Source organism: Symsagittifera roscoffensis, chromosome 6 (genome assembly GCF_963678635.1).
Source record: "Symsagittifera roscoffensis chromosome 6, txSymRosc1.1, whole genome shotgun sequence".
Lineage (NCBI taxonomy): Eukaryota > Metazoa > Xenacoelomorpha > Acoela > Convolutidae > Symsagittifera > Symsagittifera roscoffensis.
In genome coordinates, this window is record NC_087067.1 from 25,525,606 (window position 1) to 25,551,244 (window position 25,639).

The window sequence follows — 25,639 nt, forward strand, 5'->3', positions numbered from 1 at the left end:
CCAGCAAAATCTAATTGTAACTCCTGATTTGGCCCAGACAGACTAGGTAAAGATTGTCCAGTATTAAAGGTTTATGCGGATTTAAGATTCTTACCAAACAATGTGCATTCACGGCATTTCTCACATGTCTCGATAATTTGACGGTTCAGAAATGGTCACCAGACATATTCAGAGGCCGCCATCGTAGCCTCTTCACCCGGGTGGGAGCGGTGAAGGCGAGAAAGTACAGCTTGTCGGAGAGGTTCGGGTATGGCCAGTTTTTTATCAATCACTAGACAGTTATTAACCACAGCTGCTTTGGGCCAGAATTGGGCCATATAAGATCCGAGCTTATTGATTGATGTGATGTCCTTGTTGATGATAACTCGTTTCATAGGGCCCAGAAAACGGTCCTCCTCCGTCAACTCTGGTAAAAGGTCCGCATCAAAGAGTACAGGTAGCCCCACAAATTCTTTCTTTGAAGGCGAAAGAAGAGGTTTGCCTCCATTGACAGCAAGAACCCCCTAATCTTGCGGCAGTGTTGACCTTTCCAGGTTTCGATAGGCGACACCGTCTCATCGTCTCCAACAGCTGGGAATGGCCATCCTTTCGGGTCGTGGTTCGTGCAGCAACAAAACGGGTTTTGGAAACTTGTTCTCTGGTCTGGTTTTGCTGACGGATCTGATCTAGTCGGGAGATTTGGCTCAACTGTCTAGATCTCATGGGCGGACGCGGACTCGGCCGACGGAAGTTTGGGAAATTGAGTGGAAATGATTCCACGAACGTAAGTAAGTCAGCTTGTTCGGCTGTCGAATTGAGTAAATCCTGGGAGTCTTGTGGAGTTAGAGTTGAGTTCAAGTCAAAGGTAGTTTGATTAGTGCCAGGCGGTTGATTCATGACTGTAGAATTGACAGCAGAATTTAGATATGCAATTGAGGAAGGTTGAGTTAGATGACTGTTTCTTAAAGATTGAGGCCGGAGACAATGAATTTTAGGAACGTAGACTGGTCTACGATTATCAATTTGCATACCGGTTTCTGGTTGGTTATTTTCCTGAGAGCATAAATCGACGCCCTCATTCGATAAAAATTCAAACAGCCTGTTTGCATAACGCGATTTGATTGGCTAGAACTTTGAGCAAACTCTTTAGCGCCCCCTACCGGCGAGTGACGTAATAAATTGACAATATTATCCTGCGACGAGAATTGAACACCCTCTTGCGATGGCGGACAACATTTATCCCTCAATTTAGAAGAATTATAAGAGTTAATAAACGTGAGGTCCTGACGAAGAGCCTCAATAGATTTAACAACGAAAAGTTCAAAATTTCATCGTATTTAGAAGGCTCAGGAGCTGGAAACGTAGGATAACGAGATAAGTAATCGACTATCCCCAACGGGACCCCGGGAACATGAATAACATCGAAATCAAACGGTAATAAGCGATCTGCCCGTCGGGCAAGACGAGACTGATACGACTTATTATTATAATTTTCATTTAATGCCGAAATGATAGCTTTATGATCAGTCCGCACTTGAAAACGAGTACCCAACAGATAGGTACGAAAATGTTCGCAGGCCCAAACAATTGCCAACAACTCCAATTCATTGGTACTATATTTTGCCTCCGCATTATTAAAAAACGAGAACCAAAAGCGGTTGGGGCCCAAACTCCCGGTTCGATTTCTTGTTCAAGGCGAGCTCCTAATCCGTTATGACTAGTGTCACATTTTACCCTTGAACTTTTTGGCGAATCAAAATGATAAAGACTAGGGATTTTGGCGATCATATTGATTATGCCTTTAAAGGCATTTTTCTGCTCCTCTACCCACATGAACGACTGTTTGTTACAGGCCTTGAAAGATGCCCGAAAATGAACAGTATGTATATGTAAATCGGGTATAAACCTTTGTAAATGATTTAATGTCCCCAAAAACGAGCGTAGTTATTTCAGAGTCCGCGGAGATTTGAGTGATTGAATTGCCTCAATCTTTGAAAATTTAGGAGAATAATCGTCCTGATTAATGTCATACCCTAACCAAGTTAGTTGGTTAACAGAGAATTCGCAATTACTCAATTTTAAAGCCCAGCCTTCCACATCAAGTCTTTGCATCTCCTTTTTTGACCAGTTCGTTATGTTCCTTTTGTAACTATCAAAATGTCATCGAGATAACAAATGACACCTTCTAGTCCCTTTAAGGTACAGTCCATTGCCTTCTGGAACTCGGTAGGCATATCAGTTAAACCATAAAACCCGGTTTTGAATCGGTTCGTTCCTGTAGTCTCTCCACACAAAATATTAAAGTTGCAAAAACTACTAGTAAGCGATGACAACGGCAATTGACTGAACGCATACTTCAAATCCAAGGACATGAACCAAACGTTTCCAAGTACATTTCTAGTTGTAACCTGCGCCGCGGAATTGATGAGTTCATGAATGATAGGCGCATCTGGTACTTGTTTTTCCAGATCTGAGCATTCATCGGCTTAGCATTAAGGGCAAGTTTGATCGAGCAATCCTTTTTTGCAGTTAACACAATAGGCGCTATGAAAAATTCAGTCGTACACTTGTTCAATTTTTCAATTTGACCTTGCTCTATTAGAAGTTTTATTTCGCTCGCAACTCTATCCTGAATATGGATCGGAACTTTTCGTCCTTTAATTTGATGGGGCACCAGAGGGAATATAAAGTTAGTATAAGCTTTATGATGTTTAGATCGAACTAAACGACTGAAAACATGTGCATATTTTCTCGCAAAGAAAGAACTCCAATATTCTGATATCGGATCCTGGGAAATGATTTCCAGCAGTTGAACGGATTCAGCTTTCAATTGTGTAGTAACTACACCGAGTTGCTCCTGCAGATCCAAGCCTAGAAGATTACGAGTTCTGTTTTCCGAAATGAGGAACTGAGCGTTATCCACCTTCCAGCCGCTAGAAAAAATCGGGATTTGAATCGACCCGAGGAGACGAATAGACTGCTTATTATAGTCAACATAGAAATTGTCTATCTATAGGGTAATGTGTGATATCGCGAAACTCAATTGGAGGGTTTCGTTGCAAAAATAAATCACAGTTACGCTTATTCAGGAACGAAACTGGGCTTCCTGTATCAACAGTTGAATAGAAAAAACTGTAACCTGAACGCAACTGAATACTGAGGCTCCTGGATTTTTCTCCGCTTGACTTGAGTGTTTCAATACTGTTAATCTTGACAGCGGATTCCAATTGTAAAACCCCATATTCTGGTTCCTTGTCATGCTCAACATCTATGAAATTACAATCTATAGAGGGACCTGAAGTTTCCTCATTTTCCTAAACCAGATTTACTCGTAGTTTTGACGAATTGCAGCACTTTGCGAAATGGCCACGTTTCCTACAGAGGTTACACGTAACGTCTCGAGCTGGACAAGATTTTCGGTGATCAGGACTAAAAGGATCACCACAGAAGTAACATGAGATATTCCGTTGGTTACTTTGCAAATTTTGTCGATTGTTTTGATTCTGAGGATAATTCTGTTTTCCTCTAGATGACTGAATCGAGAAAATGGGTTCCTGTTTAACCTTGATGGCGTTTGAATGCTGATTATGAGGGAGTAGTTTCTGGAATTGAGCAGACGTACTTGCACCCTTTTCACACTCCAGTGCGAGTTTAAAGGTGTCATCGAGATCATCTTTAGCCTTAATAAGTTGTTGTTGAACATCTACATCTCAAATTCGTCCAATAAAAAGGCCTTTTAATGTCTCCCTTTCTTGGGCATTAGGCCAATTACACAGGGCCACTTGAGCACTAAGACGAGCATAAAATGACCAGAAAGTATCATTTTCAAGCATAAATACTGAATTATACAGCTTGATGCTTTCAACCGTATAGTCCTCTTCGACCTTGAATAACGTTTCACAGCCATTATGAAATTCTCGAAAGCGAATAGCGCTGATATCCGTGTGAGGAAAAAAGTCCGCAAAACGTCTCTTCCTTTCGTTCCCCAATGCAAAGAACAAACGAGACTTCAAACGAGCCTCAGCTTAGTGGTAGAACCAGTTCTGACTGATACGAGGATCTTTTCACCTCCTCTCAATATTTAGCTCGTTAATTCTTCGAATTGCCGCTTGATCTCTCTGTCTTCGAGCCCCAACCGCTCCAGCGTCTTCACCATCAGCAACTATCTCGGGTTTTGGAGGGGGTTCATCGAGGACCTCTTCGGGTTCGATTAGAAGATCGTGAAGTTGATATTATCTTTCAGTCCAGCGGCCAAGAAAAATTGACCTATCCACGATTCCCAAAGGAATGGCGGGTTAATAGAAGCTTTCGCCCAGAAAGGGGGAATGTCTAACAGGTCAGTCCTGTCTTCGTTCACAGGAACTGCTGGCTGCGCCATGACATTTGCCGAGATTTTAGAGTGAAAACTTGGTTGATCAACAATAAGTAAATTGTTTTGTAGAAAAGAATAATTAGTTACTTGAATCAATATAGTTGCTTGGTTTCAATTTATTCCTGAGTTTAGAATTTTATCCTGAATATCAATGAGGATTAGAGAGAATAAGGACATCTAACAAACGATGTAGATAGCAAAGAGTGAACACGCACAGCGTGGTATTTTGTTTAGGTTAGAACTATGACCTTGGTTAATGAAATTAACATAAGACTGCAGCGAGGCTGCAAAAGGACAATTTAAATAACGAGGTACCGAAGGTCGCCTCACGACACAACTGGGGTTTTAGGTTTAAGTAATTTCTATCGTATTTCGTATTTTAAAACATTGCCAAAATCTGGAAGTGTCTTTGGTGTAGCCGGACCTGTTGAACGTCTTGTGGGGAACCGCGTCAAAGCCATTTAGTTAATTTTGCACAAAAACAGCATTCTCGTCTTGCGATTGAAGCTTCATAATTTCACATTTCAACATATAAAGAAGGTTTTCCATTTAGCAACACAATCCAGTATAGGAGATTGTCATTAGTCCAGTGATACCCGCTTTGAGATATCTCTAATCAAAATAAAACTAACGAAAGAGGTAGTGTATACCAACCACATGGTAACTTTCGGATTTCTGTTATCAGAAGTTTGGACGTTTGCCAATTAATATTGAGCCTGATTTTAGTTCCGGATCCAGTAGAGCAACTCAATGTCTATTTCGTGGATGAGAACTCAATCAGACTGGCATGGCTTCCTCCGGCTGTTGGATATTTTGACCACTTCCTGATCGAGATTTACCACCAAAATGTCTCGCTGCTCGAAATCCAGAAAATGTAAGTCTGACTGATTCATGCTCATTGCTCGAGGCTAAGGCAACAATACTTGCCCCTGAAAAGTAACCAAGCAATTTGCATGTAGTTTTAAACCAACAGAGACGAAACAGCAGTTCAGCTTGTATGTTGATCTTTTTTATAATAGTTTTTCCATAATTTCGACAAATAGTTCAATTTGATTTCTTATTTTTCTTAGCTGCAATCTCCAACATACAAAAAATTGCTGTCACCTGTCTAAGGTCAATACAGTTAAAAAGGTATCGAAGACAGTAGCGGATATAAAAGGTGGGGGGGGGGGGGGGTGGATCGGGGGACAATGTTCTTTTGGTAGAAGAGGGCGAATGAACTATCTTTATGACTTCCAATTTTGCACGACCAACACAAAGTGATTCTAAATACGCCTTCTGAAATGACCCTAAAATTTGAGAGGGGAGCGCGCGCCAAAAAAGAACGCAATGGTGGTCAAAACTTCCCAAAAGTGTCCAAGAACGTCATTTGTGGCCGGTTTTTTCGGAGAGCTCTAAGATTGAAATTATATACATTTTTAAAAATTCATTGACATAAATCTGGATTCGCTCCTAACCAAATTTAACAAAAAAAGTATCAATCTTTTTCAAAAAAGGGGAGCGCACGCAAGTCTTTGTCACTACACTCAGTAACTCAACGTCCTCGCTGCACCCAAAAGGCCGCAAATGGTATTATTTAACGACTTACGACCACACTTTTATGCCAATCAACACTTTGCCGTTGGGCGCGGTACGAGCGCTTCGCCGCTTCGTGGCGATAACTGGCTCTATATTTCGTATTTTTCCAACCCTCTGTTGGCACGCTCGCAACTTGATGAAGCAGTTTTTTGCATGAAAGGATTTTTTTACTTTAAAGGAAAATTCACACAATATTTTTGTTCTTGAACCCCCCCCCCCTCTCTCTCTCTCTCTCTTTGTACCACTCAATAAAACTCTACATCGTTACTGCTCTAGAACTACATGCAATTGCGGATTCCATGTTCATGTCTAAATCCGTTTGTTTTTAAGTGACTCATATCTGCGATTTGTCGTAACTGACCTTGAACCTGGAAACCAATACACTGTGCGAGCATATTCTGTCGCGGACCCTGAAGGTCAAGTGAGGTCAGAGGCGAGGGTTCTCGCTCAAGACACAGGTTTGCTTCTAAACTTCAAAACTTTTATTTCTATTTAACTTTTTCCCCAATATCACGAAAAAATGAACACCCACCCTGATTAGCGATAATTTTTCATGACTTTTGACACAATAATTGTCTGTTTTGTTCGTTTTAATTTTTGGATTGAGCGGTTCAATTTTTATTTAAAATTTTAAAAATTTTCCAACCGGGTAAAATTGAATAAATGTGTACGTTTGTAATCAACTCTCTTAGCAGAAAGTTTTATGGGTTCCATAAATTCACAGCTCCAGTGCCGCCCGAATCCATTTCAACCGATCGGTCAAATGACCTGCAGACATTCACTATTGTTCTCTCAATTCCTCAGACAGGACTTTTTGGCGGCTTCAGCGTAGAAGTCAACGAACAAGACGAAGACGGCGATGACATTGACTCAACCGAGAATGTTCTAGAAGATAGTTCAGTTAAATTGCCTATCACTTTGAGTTCGGAAGAAACTGCAGTCGGCGTTAAGTTAGCGAAGTTTGCCCAAGTTTACTCGATCAGGGCTCGAAGTTTGACAAAGAATGGACAGCCTAGTGTTCGGTATGCGGGTCAAGATGTAATCACAGGTAAATTGACACTATCATCGCGTCGCGTCACCTAGGAAGTAAATTTCAAAAAGTTTGATTTCATCAACAATTTGCTTATTACAAAACAACTGCATCGTCAAAGCAGCTGCCAATGGACTATAAATTTGGGCTACAAATAGTTTCATTTTTTGTTTACTTTTTAACCCTTTGCAACCAATTAATGAGGTCTCATAAAATTCTGTGCTCTTTGCAAAATCACCCTTGCCTGTTCGTTTTGCCTCCAGTTTCATGTTTGGGTTCAGTTTAGATGTTTGGTTTTAGGGTTGCCAGATATGCAAATAGTTGTTCACGAGGTTTCCAAGGACGCAAGTCATGTCTGTTTTGTGTGGGAGTCAATAAATGGAACTGCGGGCGCAGGAACTTTCAACAGACTCCGAACTCTCTTGCTACAAGAGAACACTTTCATGAGACAGATCAAAATAACCAACGTGCACTTGAATTCTACAATTGTGAGTTGAGCTTATAAGAAAAATTTTTTTTTAAATGTATTCAAACCAGACTATGATTTTTCAATAACCTGATTAATATCAGCTAATGAACCATGAACTAGGGTGTTGGGTTTAACCTCTTGTTTGAGTTTTGTTCCAAGAAATCATTTGCCTTCATGACGAATTTATGGTCTACCGGGGCATCTTCGGCAGATCGAGCTCTAGTAGTCGGGAATTCTTGTTACACTAAGAAATTGCGATGAATCGCATTTGTTCAGTCCTATTTTTTATCGGTAAAAAAGGACAAAAACAACGGGATTTTGATCCGATTCGAAAACTTGAATATCAATGTTACCATCGGAATGAATAAAATCAATAAAAACATAGCAAGTAACAAAAATTGTCAATAACATTATACGGAGTCATCTAAAGTCAAAAAGTAACAGGAGTTTCACAAGGTTGTGGAGTAATTTTAAAAAGTCACGATTTTAAATTCTCGCTAGTAAATCTAGCGAGAACAACTTCGGCACCCGACGAAGAAAAAACGCGGCAAGTTTAACGGTCGGTCGCGTTAGTTCCTTGGTGCGGGTTATAACTACGGATGATCGAGCAATTTGTTCTTTTCCATTATTAGGGAGATTAATACGAGCCAAAGATTAATGGACTGCATTTGCCAACAAATCACACAAAATTGCCGGTTCTCAAGAAAAATTCACCATCTGAGTCTCACTTTGTGCAGTTAATCAAAATTAGCACATACTCGCAAAGACAACGGCTCTATGTTGCGTTTTGGTAATTCTCAGACGTACCGTTTACGGTGGTCCTAATTATCCTCAAAGGAGAGCGAAATAAGGCTAGCAGAATGTCGGCCTAAGAGAACAAATTAGGTAGGTAACATTTGGAAACCATCTGGGCTTTCATTAGCTGATGTTATTGGGCGAGACTTCAGTGAATGTTGGACAAGGCAGAAAGTCGTTTGAATAACTTCATGCTTGAGTTTCGTTTCCTGAAATTGCATAAAATATGTCTTGCATTGCTTACAACAGTCAACAGTTGGTTCCCATGACCCAACGTGGCATGGAGCTTCCGGTTGAATTTCCATCTGAGATAACTGTGGGCCAGCTGTGCGTGTGCTTGCGTGTTCCTAGACGGATTACAGCAGGAGTTTTTTTCGGCTCCCACGAAACTCATACAAATATCAGACCAAATGACTGACGGAGTTCCGCGAAGAGCACTGAATTTTTCGATCGCCAATAAACACGAGCTCGTATCCATCGACAAAACAATCTCAATATGTACAGCTTTGTGATCATATAGGTAAATCAGAAGCAACATCGCTTCTATAAACTTCTTCAAATTGAGATTTTGAAGGCTCCATCTTATTTTAAGCTGCAACTCGTGAAAGGTGACTGACCGTAACCAAGCTGTTTAACTGGAAGCTCTGCCATCATTGGCAAAACAGTTTTTGCTACACGCTTTCTACAGAACAACTTTGACTTCAAAAAATCCAATTGAAAATTGAAAAAGTGCGCGCAGATGATCTTTTAATTGGTGCCTGCGCGCAGATGGTCTTTGATGTTGAAGATGAAAAATTATTGACGTTTTTTTTTGCCAGACAGTGTTGAGAAGTCAGCTTCAAACAATTTTTTTTGCTATAGCAACAAAAGATGTTGCTTTAATGTTTCCAATTCAACTAGATCTGCTATCTTCTTGACTTTGGTTTGGTATAAAGCTCAACCTGAGCATACACGCAACAACAACCAGGAGTTTACCGTAGGAACTAAAATAGTGCCAGGGATATAGCAAGGTAGTCTGTGTTTTCTCCAACACCTCGCTCTACATCTTCATTGAGGTCAATGTCAGGACAGACAATTATGTTCTCTTAAGTTATTCTATACTCGGCCTGAAAATTGGCTGAAATTTTTTCTTGTTTCAAGCGGGTAGCGAGTAATGCCTTTGCAATTCAAGCTTCAGAGTTGAAAGCTTTCATACAATTTTTGCTTCGCCAATTACTATTTTTGTGTTTTTTGCAAGTGTTTAACACGGGCAAGAGGAAAAACTAAAGCGGAAAATACTTTTCTGAGCTCTCTCAACACACGTGTAACTCAACATATTTCTCGAGTGCAATGAAATAACTTCGCCTTATCTTCACCTGGCCGAGACTTGGTAAACCTCGACTTGTTTTCAATGTGTACATCATTAAGTAAGAGTAGTCGCGCTCGTACGTAGTAGGGTGCTACGAGACCTATGAGTCGAAAACGAACGATATGAAACCTAACGCAGTCCATTGTGTTTTTCAGTTTTCGAGATTTTGGTTAACACCACGTTTTGCTTACAACCCAGGTGTTATCACGGTGCTCTCCCATTTGAGACCGAAATAGAGCGCAAATAAATTAAGCCACGAAATGACCGATTAAAAATGATACATGGCTTAAAGTTAACCTCGTTCATAAGTAAGGTTTCTAAGACAAATAATAAGTAAAGCCAGCTCAAAAATACAACTCTAAGCGGAAGCAAAGAAATTTCAAGTTGTGTCCTCAACCTTGAAATGTCTTTGCTTCCACTTAGTGTTGTCGTTTCGAGCATACATATTATTTGTTTTAGAAATGTTATTTATGAACTTAGTTAATTTTACGCCATGTATCATTTATAATCAGACAATTCGTGGCTTAACTTATTCGCACTTTCCATACTTTCGAAGGAGTTTGACTGGTTATCCATATAGATGTTTTCAAGAACGGCCGACGCTGCGTCAGGTAACATCGCCTGGTTATCTATTGCAGCTCGTTGCAATGCATAATTTTCACTCGTCTGCATATCTTTTGCGCCAAAGACATTTTCTAAAAAAACTTGTTTCTTGAAAACGTTTTTTAGCAATTTTAAAAAATCCAGAACTTCATTTCTCGCATGTAAATTTAGTGGTAACATATTATGACAGCAAACATTGTCTGGACGCAGAGGTTCATTAAGGGATGAAAGCCGATACCGATATATATGTCTCATAAGCTAATCTACAAACATGCGGGGTTTGAAAAATGCCAATTTGGTTAACATGATAATTCAAATTATTCTCCCGAAATTTCCAATAGGCGGCGAAATATACCGCTCGCAGTTCGTTCGCAATTGTAATGAGGTAAAACAATAAACCCAAATATTGCACTAGAATTACTCAAAAGGTCCAAATAGGCGCTTAAAATATAATTTTGTACTTGGAAGAACGCTTGGGGGCGGATTTAAAAAATTGATATTTCCAGTTTTTGAGTTTTTTTAACTGTTTCAGACACAGATAAGCTGGTCAGATCATTCAAAATTTTTCCCTGAGATAAGCAGTTTTTGTATTTTTAAAAGCCATTTATTCAACTTGTTTTTCAGAAGTTGATGTGCTGTAGAATATTCCAATGATATATTCCAAGTTAATTCAAATGGGTATATAATGATTGGTGATAGTTTAGATTTGTAATATATCTGTTCCAGGTTTTGTACTAAATGACAATTCAAATTGCAAACTAAAAAAATACGAGTGTTTTTTGTAAAATACAATGTGCAAATCAAAATGCCACACGGATGATCAAATCAGGAAAAACACTTGAATGTCACGTTTGCCCTTTATTTTTTCTGATGTAGTTAGTTCTTGGGATGAAAAAGATAAAAATGAAAGTTCTTTCTCCATTAAATTATAAGTGGAAACTTTAGCTCAATTATCATTAACCTGTGTGACCCATATATGAAAGATTATCCACTAGCAACGGACTATGCTTAAATAACCGAATGGTATTTTATACATTATTGATGAATTGTGTAACCACTAAATTATAGATTAACATTTAGAAGTCTGATGATTAAACAAGTAGGAATTATACGTGGAATCAAATGTACTTGTTCATTGTCTTAAGAGGTGATTGTCAGCCAGACTTCAACCGACTATTGAAAATGGGGAGGAACTTTGTATTCGGGTGTTTTAGTTTTTTTTTTGTTTTCCACGCAACGTCAGGTACCACAAATATTCATCGGGCTGGGCTGTGTGACATATCGGATCCAAGCCTTTACATTAATGATTTGAACCACCCTAAAAAATTCTCCAGAGTCGAGAAAAATTGGTTTGAATTTTTTGATTTTTCGTCTTATTTCGAGCGAATAAAGCGAGCGAGCAGGCTTACAACAGCTTAACTGAAGCAAAAAAATTATTGCCTAAAAACTTAGTTGTAAGCAAGTGAAATTAATTTTCGGAGTTTTTTTAATTCCATTTTGAGAACCAAAATTTTCAAACATTTTCTGCAAAAAAAATTTTAAAAAATAGTTGAATTTTAATTTTTTTTTTGTTTTCAGTCATTTCTCTACAAACATTTTTGTCCAATTGGTCCATATTACTATGACTGTCGAAGATGCCTAAATTATAGTTTTGGATCAGATCCTTCTATCATACTTCTATAGAAAAAAAATACACTAATTTGAAAAAAAAAGAACTTTTTGTTGTTTTGAAAGACTGGTCGGAACATTCTGTGCTACTTGCACAGTAACCGGTTAATTTTGTTATTAGGTTTATGTTTGCTTGGGTTCTAGAAGCAATTGTCCTAAATGCTATAAATATTTGCTTACAGTTGCTAATTGCAACGACAAAATGGGTTTGTTTCTTATGATTGATGCTAATACGACCAATGAAAAAACTAAAACAACTCCCTTCACCTTTGAAATTTTTTATTCGAAGCTCATGTACCTCGCCACTTTTGAACTAAAACTTGCAAGTTTTATTGTTCAGAATTCAATTATACACAATCCCCAGCGGTTTTAGGGGGGAGGGGCGTCCCTTCTCAGGGATTCGACCCCACTGCCAACCCAAAGGGTCCCTCCTTTGCAATATTTTGAGATAACGCCTTTTTACTATAAACGCTCTTTTGGGCCCAAATTTTGTTAAAATGGGTCCAAAAATAGTGATCTGGGAGAACTCAGAAAATCATTTAGGTCGACTTAAAAAAAGGACCACAAAAGTTTTTCGAAAATCCGCCTTCCCCTCGAAAAATACCCAGATTCACCCCTGTACTCGGTTATGAATATACTTATTGATTTTTCTGCCTACAAAAATTTTATTTATATTGATCCATCACGAGGAATAAGTGTGGGCGAGAGGATTGTTTAAGAGATCAGTTTTGCTGAAACCGATCCCCTTTTTATATCTTATTGCAAAACGCACATCTATAGTCTGAATATCAGCGCTCCAGAATATCTCATTATGGCTGGGTGTGAATGGATAGTTAGCAGTGACATTTAGCTTGTTACCACTTAAATTAAAAATTCACTGTAAAGTACACATGACTGCTCATATTAGGGCCAAGCCAATTTAGCTGTATCAATTAGAAAAATTCCTGAGCTTTGCACAATCAAAAAAAGTAAAAAGTAAATTTACTTAAAAAATGCCTTAAGACATCTTAACAAATAAGGTAAATTTGCACTACCTTAAGTCGCCTTAACTTACCTATAGACATCTTGCAAACTTACCTCAAATTACCTTAAAAGTTAGGGTGTATCAGGCTTACAAAATACCTTAGAACTTTTTTATAGCGAATTTAACGTAGAAAATTTACCTTAAAAAAGTAGGCAATTTACCTATATTTACCTTGACATCAAAGGTGTAATCACCAGAGACTTTAGGGGTGAAAATTTCCCACAAAATGCCTAAAAACATAAGTGCCCTTAAAACGCAAGGATTGTTTAAGAGATCAACTTTTGCTGAAACCGATCCTCTTTTTATCTCTTATTGCAAAACGCACATCTATAGTCTGAATATCAGCGCTCACCAGAATATCTCAATATGGCTGGGTGTGAATGGATAGTTATCAGTGACATTTAGCTGGCTACCATTTAAATTAGTAACTCACTGTAAAAGTACACATGACTGCTCATATTAGGGCCAAGCCACATTAGCTGTATCAATTAGAAAGTTTCCTGAGCTTTACACTCTCAAAAAAAGTAAAAAGTAAACTTACTTAGAAAATGCCTTAGGACATCTTAACAAATAAGTTAAACTTGCACTACCTTAAGTCGCCTTGACTTACTTATAGACATCTTGAAATCTTACTTGAAATTACCTTAAAAGTTAAGGTGTATCAGCCTTACAAAATACCCTGGAACTATTTTTTTAGCGAAATTTAACATAAAAAATTTACCCTAAAAAGGTAGGCAATTTACCTAAATTTACCTTGACGTCAAAAGTATAATCACCAGCGGATTTAGGGGGGAACATCTTCAAAAAATGCCTAAAAACACAAGTGCCCTTAAAAGAGAAAACCAAAAAATGCCTAATTTCGTGCGGCGCAGAAGAAAGTTTGATCAAAATGGGGTCTTTATAGTGATTCAGGAGAGGAGAACTCAGAACATCAATTTGGTCGACCTAAAAAAAGGCAAAAAAATTTGGAAAAGATTGGAAATCCCCCCCCCGTCCTCCTCGAGAAAATCCTCGATCAGCCCCTGGGTATAATTACCTTAACTTTTCCAAAAAAAATAAAAAATTGAGGTAAACTTTTTTAAAATGAAGTGAATTAAGGTTATTTTACCTTAGTTTAACTTTTCTTATTTTTTGTTATTTTAGTGGTAAGAAATAAGGTAAAAATGCTCTAATATTAAGGTAAGTATAGATAAATTACCTACTTTTTAAGGTACATTTTTAAGGTAAATTTACCTATAAAGTAACTTAAGGTGCGCGGTTGACGACCATTCAAAAAATTATCCAATGTACAATTTCATGTATGGAGCCTATTGAAAAACACAGTTTATTATACAAATTTCATAATAGAAAATTGTATGAAGAGCATTTTTTCAATGGAATTTTTTTTTTCAAATAGTATCCTAAATTGGCTTAACACTCAAACAAAACAAATTGGTAGCGGTTTTGATTACTTGAGAGCAACTTTGGGGAAAAAAATTGAGCAAAATAATGCTTATTATACAATTGCATACATGAAAATTGTATGATATTCATTTTTTCGTTTAAAAAAATTCAAATTTGAGGTAAAAATTTTTATTTCATTTTTTGTTTAAAAACTTGCTTCTGTGCTCGAATATAGATTTTATGAAAAAAAAACTTTGCATGAAATTTTTGACTTTTTGCGTGTATAACGTAATCCATTTTGAGTTTTTCACCCACAAAAAAATTTTTCGTTTTCATATGGCAAGGTAAACAAAAATTTGCAAAAACAGACCTCTTTTCTCAAACACCGAAAATTTCACAGTTAGTCAGTCTGTTTAGCACAAAGCACAAAATCTTAAAACAAAAAAGTTATGGAAAAAAGGCTTGTCAGACAATTTCATAGAATGGAAGAAATGATTATCATACAATGGCAAAAAGCTTCTTTTTTTCTTCAAAATGTAACTACTTGTTTATTAAAAACGTTTATTATAAAATTTTGTAGTATGGAAGAAATGCTTATCATGCTAATGTCATGCTAATTTTTTGATACATAAAATAGTATGAAATTGTATGACAAGCTTTTTTTTCATAATATGAAATTGTATGATGTTGCATAATATGAAATAGGCATTTTTACCACACGGGTTATTTTAAGGCAGATACACCTTAACTTTAAAGGTGATTTAAGTAAAACTTTAAAGGGTTTATACGTAAATTAAGGTGTACTTAAAGTAGTGGAAATGTACTTTAGTTTCTTAAGATGCTTTAAATTGAATTTACTTGAAACTTTAATGTAATTTAGGGTAATTTAAGCATCTAAAGAAACTTTTTATTTTTCAAAAAACGATGAAAGTTTTAACACAAAAACAAAACCTCGTCTTGCGTTAAAAAGAATCCGGGTCATTAATTTTTAGCAACTGGCAGTTTTCAACTATTTCTTTATCGGGAAGTACCTTAAGATGTTATTAAGTACCTTAAAGTGGGGTAGTTTTGCAAAAGTTTTGCTACTTTACGGCATCTACCACGCAGGTGAAGATGTAAATTATTCATATCTATGGTTAATCACTCTAACTGTTCGGCAAAATGAACAAAACTCGGCAAAATGAAAAAAAAATTATTTCGGCCACACTTAGATTTCAACAAAAAGAGAAAAATATGAAAAGTGTTTTAGTTGATTTTTTTATTTCCATTTCTTTTACGAAAAACTTTTTATAAAATAGCGTACAAAGACAAAAAGTATACATATTTTAAAAAAAATTGACCATGAAAGATTCTTTTTCATTTTCAGCTCTGACCAGAAAAGCAAAAATATTCAGCCCGTACTGTCTGAACCTGAAAACAAAAACTTTTTTGAAACTTGGGCAGTTTGAATGACAATTTTATGGATTACAATTTGATATAACGCTCAAAATCGTGAGATTTGCTATTTTGGTTGTTGATTTTCAGTATGAACATAAAAAAAAACTGATGACAAAAGTGCATCTCAATCTTTGATCAGTTGAATAACATTTTTATTCAAGGTAAAACTACTAAATTGGTCAGGCTACCGTTAATAAATGTTCTATTTGAGTTTCAAAATATCTGCATGTCTATTAGGGGTCAAATTTTTCTACATCAATTTGCGGTTTGTGACTTGGTTATTTAGCCATCATCCCTCTCCCTCTCCCTCCCTCTTCTGCTAGGGCGAAGATGACATATTTTTACGCTACTCATAGAGATATTTTTTCATTCCCGAATAACCGGAAGCAATTTTTATATTTATTGTTCCGACTTTCGATACGAAAGTGACGGAATATTTGTGCTCGGGGTGGGTTTTTTTTCTTCAGACAAATTTCGACTTTTTAACTAGCCATTTTTGACAAAAAAAATTAATCATTCAAAAGGTATTGTTGTCCTGAGCTTAAATTTGAAAAGATATTTCACCTTTGATCATTTTTCGTAAAGTTATGGGGGTTTAAAGATTGCCATTTTGGCCAATTTGGGACAATTAACGCTCGATATATTTCGCGCTATTAACGCGTAAGCGGATATTTAATCCGTCTTGAAATCATTCCAAATTGGTTAAAAGAAGCTTTTTTGGCATAATTGATTTGTTACAATGAGCAAAATCTATTCTTTTAAACTTTATATGGCGTGTGGGGGGATAATGTCATAAAAAAAACTTCAAATTTTAGAAAAAAAATTTTTTTTTCATTTTATTTCATTACATTTAACATTTAAAAATGTTACTACTGCTCGATAAACCTTAAAAGGCAGTCGGAACATTCAGGGCTTTTTTGTGATCAGTGCTTTAAATTTCTATATTTTTTCCTAGACAACATTTTTTCTTGTTTCTATTTTTTCATGGTTTAAAAAACTGTTTGGCAGCATGGCATTGGACTGACGTGTCTTCACTACTCTCAAAACTACACTGACGATAAAATTACACTGGAACTCCTCTTTTCCAAAGAACATCTTGCAAGTGGCCTGAAAACAGCTGCTAATATGAACAAACTCGACTTCACATTAACTCCTGGTTCGTATAAAACTTTCACTCAAAAGAAAAAGCAACCCTTTCGTGGGTTAATTGGCAATTTTTATTTTTTTTCGGTCCAAATTTTGTTCTAAAATCAAAAATTTAAACTAGTACATGCGATTTTCATCAATACATAGTATTAACACTCAATACTTCGCTTTCTAATCGCAGATAACAATCACAAGTTGTTTTTGGAAAAAATGTTTGTTGCAGCTATCAACTTCGCCATTCATATGGACATTGACTGCGAACCATTCGAATGTGCTCTGACTGTGAAGGACAATCAACTATTCTACCGTGACAAGTTCAGCTTCGAAGCCAATGTTAGTAGCAGACTTGGCCGAGATGCAAGTCTTATGTTTTAGCTTTCAAAGATGACATAAGCCAATCTTCCTCTAAAATAAGGGCGGGGCTTTATTAGGCGAAAACTACTTGAAGCGAAAATTTAAGCGCTAATATTAGGCAAACCATTTGTGTTTATTTTTTTATCTTAATAAATGGCGCTGCATAACAAATACACATACTTTTGAAGAGCAAAATAGTGACCCTCGCAGTCGCGCCAGGGTGTTGCGAGCTTGCCATTAGAGGGTAGGACTCTATACGACGCCCCCTTCCTCAGGAAATCGACCCCCTGCCGGCCCCCTTTGTACTATTTTGTGATATCCATTTTTGGTGACGGAATCTAAAACTTTTCTAAAATGTCGCCTTTGGCGCCATTATATACTTATTTTGAGGGGGAAGCGTGAGCCGAATATACGCAATTTTTTCGTCAAAATTTTCAAAAAATTGCCTATCAACGCCTTTTTGGCCTGTTTTTTTTTAAATTTTGCCTGCGGCGCTGAAAATTTGGTCAAAATGGGGTCTTTATAGTGATTTAGGAGAGATCCGGAAATCAATTTGGTCAACCTAAAAAAAGCCGACAAAATTTTTTGAAAATCCCCTCCCCCTCTTGAGAAAATCCTTATTTTCAGGTGCTCGAAGTAAAATCTATTTCTTTTTGTCCATATTTAAATTAGAAAATTTAACGAGCTAAGTTGTATATGTGTTTTATACCAATTTTTTTTTCTCACCAAAGCTGTTCTGGAAGAAGGGATCTTCAGATGAGGCTCCCGAAATGGTTCAAGAAATGACAATGGAAGGATCACAATGTATTTTGGATTCAAATGTATGCAGCTATATTTTAAAAAATCTGATGGAAAGCAGCGATTATTCGCTACAGGTGCAGCCATCCTTATTTGGGGAAGCGATGCCCCAAATCTTTACTTTCGAGTTTTCTACACCTTCAGGTGAGCATAAATGCAATTTTTAAGGAAAACTGACTCGTTTTCACCACCCCACCACCCCACCCCCCCCCCCCCTCCTCCTCCGTTGCCTATTTTTTGATTGATCATTGTAGCTGCACAGGATATTATCACTAAAATTTAGTGCAAATCCGACAACACGTTGTTTTAAATTTTCGAAGTTAAAATTCAAATAGCAGCGGAAGTGGTGAACAAAAACAGCGAAATAATCAAAATTTATAGTGAGACCCGCATCCAAGTTTGGGCGTAAAAAATCGCTTATAACGGATTATTATGATGATTTTTTGACTTATTATAATTTGAGTTGATTATAATTACCAAAATTACCATACCAATCGCTTATAACTGATTATAAATCTTACAAAAAAACCCTAAAATCAATTATAATCGATTATAATCGATGATAAGCTCTTATTTTGCCAAAATTTTGTTGATTTATAAAACATTCGAATTATTGGGGAAGAAATGAAAAAAAAACCTTATAAATTTGAATTGATTGGAAAACTTTTTTTTAAATTCTCATTTTTCATAGGAACCAACTTCTACAAAAAAACATAAAATATAAGCAATTTAGATGCAACTTCGAAGAAAAAATGGACAAACAAAATGGTTATAATCAATTACAATTGTTTATATCGGATTTTTGAGCAAAACTAATGAATTATGTTTTTGATTTAAACTAATGGATTATAATCAATTATAAATCATTATAATTTTATCGAAATATAGACTAATAAATAATCGATTGTAATAAACTATAATGTATTATATTTAATTATAATTTAATTTTAAAAAGAGAGATTATAAATCTATTATTAATTGATGAAAATCGATAGTTTCTCAATTTTAGTAAGACTGGTACTAAAATCGTATTATAATCGATTATTAACGCTTGAATCTGATAGCGGGGAGGTCAACGTGAACAGCTGCACGACAAAACGAGGGGTCAATTGCATTTATACATTACTCGTGGGGTTTATACGGCGCACAGAAAATTCAGCCAAAAACAATTCAGCCACCTCTTCATTTTCAGGATTTTGAATTTTTTTTTACTTATTCAACATTTGCAATTTACCTGTCTTCATGCGAAATAATTAGAAAAGCTAAGTTTCGGTTTTTTCACGAAACAGAATATTTTTAAGTGCAAATTCAAATCACGACTGACAATCTTTAAAAATAAATTCCACTCAACCCTATCAGGTGTTTATTTGTAGTCGGTGATTTTGCTGTGAGAAAACAACGGCATTTTAAATTTTCGGCCTTATTTAGCATAGTTATGTAAAAGATTAAACTGACGATCTTCTCCCAACTGTATCTGAAATTACGATGTACTTGTTTAGTGTTTCACGAGGCCAAAAATTTTCGAATCTTGACAGCTTGATCAGTTTTATTTTAAGAAGAGTGCCACTCTATATAAATGTTGCAACTCAAAAATGCATTAAGCAAAATCTTCTTACTTGAAAGAAAATGCATGAAAAGCAAATATCTTAGATCTACTTAACAATCCCCCTTCTCATGAAAGGGGCGTGGGAAGATTCTTAAGTAGATCAAATTGGTCGATTTTTTGGCCAATCAGAATGCAGAAAAATTCGCATTCTCAAAACAAGCTCTAGTGCTAATTTACCGTATTCGTTTTAATTAAAGGGGTGGAGATTTTTTATTACATACCATGGGGCAATTGTTAAATAGATCCAATATCTTTTACTCTGATTATTTTAGCTCCCAACGACAATGGGGTTTTAGCACAAGGTGTGATTATTCTTATCATCAGCGTCATTGCAGCTGTCGTGATTATTTTGTTATTGTCACTGGTAGTTCTACTTCTGACCAATGCTCGCTGCAGGTAAAAAAACTTCATTTCAAAAACAGCAAAACTCAATTTTTTTTCACATTTTTTTGAAGTTAATTGTTCAATTGTGTGTCAATTGTTTGTAATGCAAAATAATCGAAAGTTCTTTTAAAAGAAGAAAACATATTTTTGAACACTGAGAAAACTCAAAGCTTCACATCACTCGCGGTTCAAAAATATATGCTGCTTATTCTAAAAACACTCATAACCACTCAAAACAAAACAAAAATTGCAAAGTCGGAAACTCTGAAACGACTAAAAAGCACGTCGTGACTGATAGGGCAAAGCAGATTATAAAATTGTGTTGATGCCATAAAAATTTTCACAAAAGCTTAGCTCAAAATGAATAAAAGTTCTTCGTTGCTGGGTAATAATCCCAAAACTTCTAAAAAGATAACAATTAGTTTACCTTTCACTAACTGTCCATTTGAGTTGATTTTCTTTAAACGATCTTTGGATGCGTTTAAAGAAACCATAATACAAAAACATCTCAGTAATTTTTTGAAAAATGAAATCATACTGCTTTAGAAATTAGAGTAAAATTTATTGGGACTTTTTCTTGGTAGTAATTTTGTCAAAGCAACGGCCAAAACTTTTTCTCGATACCGAAAAAAATTTTCTGAAACATATCAAAAGATTTTTTAGAAAACGACCTTCAGTTACGTGCAAACTTCCTTTGAAAATCTTAAATAGCTTGAAAAAGATCAGTACATCTAACTGAACAAGAGAAACCGGAGTTTGCAACAGCGCAGAAATATCAAAAAAGTTAGCTTACCAGTACATCAAAAATGAACAGTTTTTTTCATGAAAAATTCCACTTACAAATTTTCCACTTACAAATTCTACTTCTGGAGAAGCAGCCATTTTTGTTACCTTCTTGCAACCTGAATTAACATTATCAACCAACTGCCAATTGAATTCAAAACCGAGTTCGAAAAAAAACTAAATAGAGATCTGCAAAAAAATGAATGTGAAAGGTAACAAAATTTTTTCACATAAACACCTCCGAAATTAATAAATATACGAAAAAAATTATACAATCCGAAAGTTGCCGATACTGTTGCTCAATTTAAAAAAAATCTTTTTCTTGTGAAAGCTCGTGCAGGCAAAAAAGCGAAAGACAAGCAAAGAAGCTACAAACAATCACCTAATTTGATCCAAATATTAAATTAAAAGAATCAGAATTTAGTTTTTTTTTACTTTCATTGAATTTAGCGGAAAAATTTCACAAAAAGTTCCAAATTTTACAATAATTTTTTATGATCCTTTATTAGGTTTTAAAGCCAACTATGTTTCAAACACTCTAAACAGCCGTAACATTTATGTCATGCCCTGATACGAGCAGTCTTATTGTAAATAATTGTATTTACCGATTTTTATTGTTGTTTTGAAAAGAATGTAAATGCATGGGGATAATGATTTTATTATTCGGACAATTTTTTTAGATCGAAATCATAATTTTCAACAACAAAACTTGTTTGTCCCCCCATTATTATATCAATTTTTTGAGTTCAACTTCAAGAAGACTTTTATCCTCATTTTTTAATGTTCCGTTCTAGAAGTTTTGAAATTGTCAATTTGCCAAATTTTATCATATTAGACAAATTTATGCGCGATTTCAAGAATTTATCTATGATGCTGAAAGTGTACCGCCAAAAAATTTATCCGTAGGGATTTTATGCCAGATTGACAATAGCCGCATGGGGATAAAAAGCATATAAAGTTCAAAAAATCAAATTTTATGTTTTTTATTAAAAAAATTTTATAATTTTTTTCGTTCTAAAAACTGTTTTAGAGCAATTGAAGGGCAGTCGATTAGTCAATGTTTTGCTCTAATACAAGCATTTTTATTTTCGTCCATTTGATTGAAGCTATTAATCTTTATTACTTCTAGATCTTCTCAGACCAACCAACCGACTCTGCAGAGCGATTATGGTGTACCTTACGGCTACAACGACCCTGCTTACGTGTAAGTTTGTGTTCAACTAATCTGATTTTTTTTTAAATTTCTAGGAATTTTGAAATAAAAACAAAAGTTACTGAAAAATTGTTGGAACCAATACGTTTCAAAACTTCGGTATTTTGCTTTTATGATTGGAAAAAGTTGTAGATTGTTTAATGTAAATACATAAAGTGGGCAGGGGTGGATCTAAGATTTTCTCGAGGGGGGGGGGAGCGGATTTTCAAAATATTTTCAAAAATTTTGACGATATTTTTTTTAGATCGGCTGAATTGATTTTCCGAGCTCTCCTAGAGGCAAATATTTGAAAAAAAAGGTCAAAAAAAGCCGTTTTTTTTTTTTGGCGCGCGCTCCCCCTCAAAGTAAATATATATTGGCGCCAAAGGCGCCTTCAGAAAAATTTCAGAGTTGATCGGCCAAAAATGGAATTCTTAAAAAGTACCAAAGGGGGAGGGACCCTTTGGGTCGGCAGGGGGTCGAATCCCTGAAGGAAGAAGAGTGTCCCCCCGCCCCCCCCCCATAAATCCGCCTCTGAAAGTAGGAGAAAAATCAAGGTTTTTTCTAAAATATACAGTAGTCATTTAAATTATCCGGACAAAAAGGAAAAATTGGATAATTTCTCATTTTTTCTCAACTGAAAACACTTATGAGGATTATGAGGAAAATATTTTAGCTTTGATTTGAAACTCGAATAATGTGGTGGTGATTACCAAATGTGGAACCAAATTTTTACCCTGAATAAAAGACATTTTGGCTCATTTTTGTCAACCAAAATGTTATACCTTGAGAATTATCGTTTTGTTAGTCAATCTGGTTTTGGGAAAACTTAGGTGATAAATTTGGAGAAAAAAAGAGTATTCAACTTGTTAACACATGCAAGAACAGATTTTTAAGAAAATCGTAAATACGTAACTCTTAAACAGTGAACATAATGAATTGATAGCAAGAAAGATATGTCAAGTCAAAATCCAGTTTGTAAAAAGCATGTCTTAAGAATTTACATTTTTCCCTAAGCGAAGAGTGATCGAAACATTCACAAGCAAAAAGGTCTTCCGAGCTTTGGTTTTTATGGATCGTAAAAGCTCAAAATCATTCTTTGTCGGGAAAATTTGGCAGTTTTTGCGATGATATTCTACTGTACATGTAATATGAAATGAAGCTTAGCATAATAATCTGACTTTTAACTTATAGTCTTTTAAAAAACTGGATCTACTTAACAATTACCCCCTTTCTTTTAAGAAAGGGGGCAATTGTTAAGTGGATTATTAAAACGCATTTTGCAGCAACAGCAAAATTAGAAGTACCAATATAAAGCTCTAGCGCTAACTTACTGCTTTTATTAATAGGGGTGGCAATTTTTAAGTATGTACCAAAAGGAGGGAAATTGTTAAGTAGATCCAAAAAACTGAATGGGGTTCATTTTCAGGAACGAAGCTGTGATGCTTGCGAGGTACAAAAGTCGGCATATAACTATTTTTTAATTCAACAGTAGCTTATTTGAGTTCATCAAATGCCCTAATCTTTTGCGGTTTTTTCGATAGTTTGATATACTTCGATTGTTCTCTAGCAATCAGAAATGTCATATGCATAATAAAATACGGTTGATTTTTTTGTCTCATGTTATTAAAGCATATGTAAAGGAATAAGTGGGGTTGTGTAAAATAGCCTAAACTTCTACTGGCTTTTGTTTACGTGCTATTGCGTGCTTTTTATGTTAGTAAGATTGCAATTCTGGAAGTCATTTCATGTCGTGATTCTGAAAGAACTTGGAGAACATTTTGGTATAATAATAATAAAAATAATCAGAATAAATTGTTTGCAAATTAGATTCCATTCATTGTAAAAGTTACTACATTTACAACCAAACTAAATCTCATTGCGAGAACGCCGTGGAATTATGCAGCCCGTTTTCAGGCGCCTCTGATCCTACTATGACTTCTGTTATTCTTTAATAGCGATAGTTAATCAAGAAATCGTAAAAAAAAGATTTAATGATTTAAAGAGGAAAAAATTTGAAGCAAAAAAGGGGAAAATTTCAGCAGTATACCTATCCTTGACAGCAAATCTTTTTTTTAAATACTAATCCTACTCAAAAATGATTTTAAACAGTTGATAGTTTCCTGGAATAAAATTGTCCAAAAACTCATGATATGACTATTTATGGTGGCAGATGCATGACTATTTATTCTTTTTCACTTTTTCTTAAGCAAAAACTGTAATAAAAACTGACACAGTTTTTTTTGTTGTGCTCATTTACAATCAAATTTTTGATAAATTTACCATGAAATATTTTAGTTAGTTTTTTATCGTGAAATGTAATATGTAGTTGTTCTTCATTTCAATCTTCAAATGTTTATGCTATTTTATCTTTTATGGTTCTCAAGTCTGTTATGGTTCCCTTTTATGGTTCCCATGGTCTTAAGTTATGGTTCCCATGAGTAAGTTGCCTATGCAAAGCCCTGCAGTCTGTCGTGAAGTACAGAGATCAAATCTATTTTAAGATCATTGTATTACTTAAACAACTTTTCTAGCAAAATCTCGATTAGATGCTACAAAATATTAGCGTTTTTTCAATTTCATAGTCAGTTTCCGTTATTTCACTCTCTTTTCCTTAACAGACTGTCCCCACTCGAGTACTCGAACAAAACGGAAGGTTCTCTGCATCAAAGTCACAGCAATCGGTAAGAATTTGTAATCCAATTTATTTCAGAATGCAAGTTGACTGCATAAAAAAGCAAAACTTTTTGTATTAGACAAAATCCTTGAAAATAAAAGTTGATTAAGGTTTCGAACAAACTTTTCAATCAATTAGCAATTGAGTCAGTTTTCACCAAAATTAGCATTGAAAACATGTAAATTTTGGAGATAATTAACGGAACCAAAAAAAATTCCACTCTGCAAACTTTGATTTGAAAAAATGTATGTTTATGTTGATTGGACTACGAGTTGAGCAGTGAGCTCGTATACTTAATTGCGAATCTTAGTTTTCTTTTTCTTAACGCGAAGAACTTTTACCGAACATCTCAGAACTTTTACCGAACACCAAAGATGCTCAATATCTGCATTTGGAGCAAACATTTGAAAGTGCGAACTTGAACATTATCCAATTTTTTATCTAGAAAATTATCAGTATATATTTTTGGTTGCTTAAACGATCAATTTTTTCCAAACTATAACTTTAATTATCTCTCAGAAACCTTCAAAATATCTTTTTTTGCCTTCATATTAACGCACTCGTTTAATTTTGCATTCTAGGTCTTGACGTGAGAGAAATATTTGCTAGATAATTGCTGTGGAAACTTGCAAAAGCCATAAAATGCATGGAACATACCAAGAATGGCACATAGGTCCAGAAACAATTCCTCAGTAGAAATTGAATTCGTGCAATATCGTTGAAAAAAAATTATCGCAATGTCTAGCAGGAATCTTGCAAAATGGAGCCAGAGCTTTCAAAAAGGCCAAAAATGGCCATCTAGAATTGCTATAAAAATATCGAATGTTCAAGTTTTCAGTAGATTTTCAGTGCCAAAATTTTTGCACTCAAGGGTTTTAACGAAAACCAAGGCTCTTTGCACCAAAGTCAAAGCTATCGGTAGGAATATTCAACCTATTTAACCTTACAAAACTAAACTGTGCGTTTTGTGAATTGTAAGCGAAATCCACAACACGCCAAAACCAGATTTATCG

At 35.5% G+C, this 25,639-nt stretch overlaps 1 protein-coding gene across 1 annotated transcript in view; it reads left to right on the forward strand.

The window, feature by feature from the left end:
• The window catches only part of LOC134848663 (uncharacterized), a 105,985-nt gene that overhangs the window by 64,792 nt on the left and 15,554 nt on the right, over nucleotides 1-25,639 (forward strand). Inside the window, exons 38-47 of the mRNA XM_063866181.1 lie at nucleotides 5,078-5,225; nucleotides 6,260-6,387; nucleotides 6,654-6,977; nucleotides 7,260-7,447; nucleotides 16,695-16,842; nucleotides 17,056-17,165; nucleotides 17,918-18,128; nucleotides 19,863-19,986; nucleotides 21,887-21,961; nucleotides 24,571-24,633. Of these exons, the coding sequence (XP_063722251.1) occupies nucleotides 5,078-5,225; nucleotides 6,260-6,387; nucleotides 6,654-6,977; nucleotides 7,260-7,447; nucleotides 16,695-16,842; nucleotides 17,056-17,165; nucleotides 17,918-18,128; nucleotides 19,863-19,986; nucleotides 21,887-21,961; nucleotides 24,571-24,633 (1,519 nt within the window). The remainder of the gene's footprint in view (nucleotides 1-5,077; nucleotides 5,226-6,259; nucleotides 6,388-6,653; nucleotides 6,978-7,259; nucleotides 7,448-16,694; nucleotides 16,843-17,055; nucleotides 17,166-17,917; nucleotides 18,129-19,862; nucleotides 19,987-21,886; nucleotides 21,962-24,570; nucleotides 24,634-25,639) is intronic.